At 43.3% G+C, this 4,412-nt stretch overlaps 1 protein-coding gene across 1 annotated transcript; it reads right to left on the bottom strand.

The window, feature by feature from the left end:
- Positions 1 to 451: 451 nt before the first annotated feature.
- LOC119083547 lies at positions 452 to 1,660 on the bottom strand. The gene has a single exon (XM_037193266.1). It carries the CDS (start codon positions 1,658 to 1,660, stop codon positions 452 to 454), a length of 1,209 nt encoding a protein of 402 aa, XP_037049161.1.
- Between the last annotated feature and the right edge of the window lie 2,752 nt (positions 1,661 to 4,412).

Here is a 4,412-nt window from a genome sequence, read left to right as displayed (position 1 = left end):
AATGCTTCTTCTTGGCAGTTCTTGGTAATGATTTCTTTCATTTCTCTCAATTCTGACGCTGTCAGTCTTCCGGTTTTACGATGTTTAAATCGTCGACAGTACGCCATTACTCCGAACCAGCCGGTCCCATGACGAGAATCTGTGCCAACTGTTCTCATTGATCGTGGCCACGTTGATTGCCACCGTACGTTGATATTCTTCCGGTGTTGGTATGATCACCTCATCTCCCTCCATCTTGAGGGACTATCTTTCAACCATTTCGGGCCTGTGAACAAATGTGATCCATTTGTAATTCGGAAGGCATAATACCTCGTGACGCGCAGTCTGCTGGGTTGTCCTCTGATTTGACATATCCCCACGAGGTGAGTCCATTGTTCAGTATCTCGGCCACTCCGATTGGCGACGAATGTTTTCCAACGCTCTGGTCCTGCTCGTGTCCAGCCCAACGTAATCATTGAATCCGTCCATGCGAATGTTGGAATTCTGCCAAGTTCAGTGCTTTCTTTGTTCTGATCATCAAGTTGCTCAGTAAAACTGCTCCGCATAACTCCAACTGCGGAATTGTCAGCTTTGATTTAATGGGCGCTACTCGTGTTTTTGAAGCTACCATTGTCACTGTAACTGCCTCGTTGTTCTTGATTCGGGTGTATACGACGGCAGAATATCCCTTTTCTGATGCATCACAAAATCCCACCAGAGCGCTTTCCATCGTCTCATTGTTCAACTGTATCCATCTCGGGATTCTCAATTTTGTAACGGATGGTAACTCACTTTTGAATTGACTCCATTGCTCCACTATCGACTCTGGGAGTGGATCATCCCACCCAATTTCCTTCGTATATGTCTGTTGCATGATCAACTTTGCCTTAATCATGATTGGTGCCAACCACCCCAATGGATCGTACAGCTTGGATGCTTCTGACAACAATTCACGTTTTGATGTCACTCGTTTGTCTGATGCCCATTGTACTTCAAAACCAAAATGGTCCGTTCGTGGATTCCATCGTATTCCCAGTGCTTTTGTGTCATCGGTTCCGATCAATTGAAGCACCTTTTCTGTTTGTTCATCTGGAATCGTCCTGAGAAATGCTTGATCATTCGATGTCCATTTTCGTAATGTCATTCCTCCCGATTGCAATGCTTTGATCACCTCATCCTTTTCTTTGATTGCGTTTTCCAAACTGTTGCTTCCTGATATAAAATCATCGACATAGAAATCGTTTTTGATCAAATGTTCCGCCAATGGATATTCTGTCTTTGCATCGTCCGCAATCTGTCTCAACGTTCTTGTGGCCATAAATGGTGCTGCTGCTGTTCCAAATGTCGCTGTTGTCAATTGGTATTCTTTTATCGGCGTAGCCGGCTGCTCTCTCCACAATATGGTATGGTAACGTTGATCTTCTGTATCCAATTTTATTTGCCGATACATTTCTCGATGTCGGCCTTGAATGCATTTGTGTCGTCTCCAACGTATCAATATCTCGAATAGATCACTTTGTTGGCGAGCTCCAATGTGCATGCATTGATTGAGGGATCTTCCAGAGCTCGTTTTGGCCGATGCATCAAACACTACTCTCAATTTGGTTGTTAGACTATCTGGTTTTACAACGGCATGATGCGGTATGAAATACAATTTTTTCTCTGGGCTGAGCTTTGTCATTCTTTCATGTGGCCCAAGGATAAATATTCCTAATTACCTTTGTGTACTCTTCTTTCAATGTTGGATCCTGAGCGAATCGTTTTTCCAACTGCAGGAATCTAGCCATGCACTGTCCTCTGGAATTCCCCAACGTTTCTGGACCCATGTCTGCTTTGAATGGAATTTTTGCTATATATTTCCCATCTGTATCTTTTTGATGGTGCTGGTGTAGAAATTTTTCACATTCTTGTTCTGCGGCCGTCATTTCTCGTTCTGGATGCAATTCCTCGATTTCCCAGAATTTCGTCAGATCAATTTTTTCTTCACATTCTTCCCTTTTATCCAATGTACTGACCAAACATTTCACGGCCTGCGACTGCCACTGTCGATCAATTTTTCCGGACATTATCCATCCAATTTTTGTTTCCTGTGCGATTGGTTGCCCTTCTTGTCCTTCACGAACCCTGACTTCATAATTTCGACAATGACGTCCATTCCAATAGAATGTCCACATTACCCCTTGCGTAGAACTTAGGGTCTGCCCAGGTCAGTCCTTTCAAATGATTCCATTGGCTGGGGTTGTAGTCTTGATCTGGCAACATTTTAGTCAAATTTTTCAAAAATGTATACATCTACCTCTAAACTCAACTGCTTTTGAATCTCCGGTGAAATTTTTATTGATGCTCTCTTTGTTTGACCAGTGGCTGCCCGCCCACACCAGTCACTTCTATTTCTGAATTTGTCAATGGTAGTTGCAAAATGTCAGCAGCTCTTCTCGTCATCATTGATCCTTGGATCCTGAATCGACCAGAGCTCGTACTTTCCATTTTTTCCCATCCTCCAGTTGTGACTTCAATCACTGCTGTGGCTAACAATATTTCCCTTGGTGTCAAGCTGGAATGTAGGACCACTACTTCTCCTGCTTGATTACCGTTATGCTTCCTTGCTTCGTGTAGCCAAGTGCTGTGTTTCTTGTCGCATTTCTTACACGGCTTCTTCTTGTCGCAACTCAATTTTTCTTCATGCTGGCGAAGACAGTTGAAGCACAATTTATTCCTTTTCGCCAAAGTCCAGCGATCTTTAACCTCCATTTTTTTCCATTTTTCACAGGAAAATAGCTGATGTTCCTCCTTGCAGGCTGCACAGTTTGCCGAGTTGATCGAGGTCTGGTACGATTTCAATTGACCAGATTTCTGTTGCTCTGGTCGGCGATTGCTGCTTTCAATGCGTTCCATGATTCGGTATTGTTCCTCCATGAACGTTTTCAGTTGTGTCCACGTGGGTAAAGCAACCAATGTTCCGACATGCTTTTCCCATTCTCGTTGAACGTTTTCAGGAACTTGTGTGAGATGCATAGCACAATCCAATCATCCAATGTCCCGTTGGTCGTCCCAAATTGCTCAAGCCAAAATGGCTTGATCCGTTGTATCCAACATCTTTTTCAGAGATTTGGCCTCATTTCTTGGTGTTGGTTGATTCATCAGTTTGTCCAACAATTTATAAACAACCACCTTGTTGTTTTCATACCGGTTCGTCAAGCGATCCCAGGCACAACTCATGTTGACTTCAGAGATCGTTAAGTCTCCGATAAGTCCTCTGCTTCTCCGGTCAGATTTGTTTTCAATATCTGCATCTTTTGGCTTGTGACAGTTGCTTATTCTTCAAAACCATCGTTGAGAACAGATCTCTGAAGGTGACCACTTGAAATAATCACCTCCAAATTTCGGAATCGTCACCCGACCAATTTGACTCCATCCTTTGCACCCTGATCTTGCTGGAGTGTCCTTGTAGAGTTACCAAAGCAGTCTCTACCTCTTTCTCCATTCATCGAATCTTTGGTTGTAAATCGCATTCACATTTCCAATCAATCCTTCGTTGTTCCAACTCGATCCGATTCCAAATGTCGCCAATTTTCTTCGCCTTGATTGTCGCGTATTGAGGTGATATGGCGTTCAACCCTTCAGTTGCGATTTTCATGTTCAGGTCTGCCACTTGCCTTGCTATGGCGTCCAATCTTCCATATTGCGTTCGCATGTCCACATCCGTTTCGTATTGATCCTCTTCTTCATCATCGTTGCATACGATGTTGTCAAGGCCGTATAATAAGCATTATAATTGTCAGTGACCATTTGTTTCATTTTGGAATAAGTGTCGTCGATGGTTATCTTGCTTCCACTTCCTTAGCGGCGTTGTGAAATCTAACCAAAGTTTAGCCAATTCTTGTAGACGTTTACGTTTATATTCTGCATGTTGTGATTGCTTGTTGCGTTTTTTGTGTTTTTCGAAAGCCTCACTTATTTCAGCGGCCAATTCTTTTAGTTCTCGACTTCTCTTGCCGACATTTTTGAACCTCTGCACTTCTTCGTCGATTTTCTTTTGTATTATCACTGACACCAGTTGATGTGGATGTGCTGCGTACTTACTCTCTTTGGCTACCTGGAGTCTTTCGTTATATGCTTTGGTATTTTTCTTACAACAACCTTGTTTATTTGTTCCAACTGCTGTCCAAACGATCCTTTTGACTGCTCGCGTCCTACCGGTTTAGGATGGGCCTTGTCTCTTCGTTAACCACCAGTTTTTCGTTGTGAAGTGCGACACTCTCGCCTTCATTGATTCTCTGCACCACTGCTTCGACCTTGCCGACCGTGATGTGTGGACTGTATTCCGTTTTTTTCGAGCACCAATGGCTCGAAGGACCAATGTACAATTCTTTACCCTTCGATGATTTGTATAGATTTGCCACGATGGTTTTTACTTGTCTCTTGAGCTAGGA

Source organism: Bradysia coprophila, unplaced genomic scaffold (genome assembly GCF_014529535.1).
Source record: "Bradysia coprophila strain Holo2 unplaced genomic scaffold, BU_Bcop_v1 contig_689, whole genome shotgun sequence".
In the NCBI taxonomy this organism is placed as follows: Eukaryota; Metazoa; Arthropoda; class Insecta; order Diptera; family Sciaridae; genus Bradysia; species Bradysia coprophila.
The sequence above is the reverse complement of the archived record's forward strand: the minus strand, read 5'-3'. Positions and strand labels throughout refer to the sequence as shown.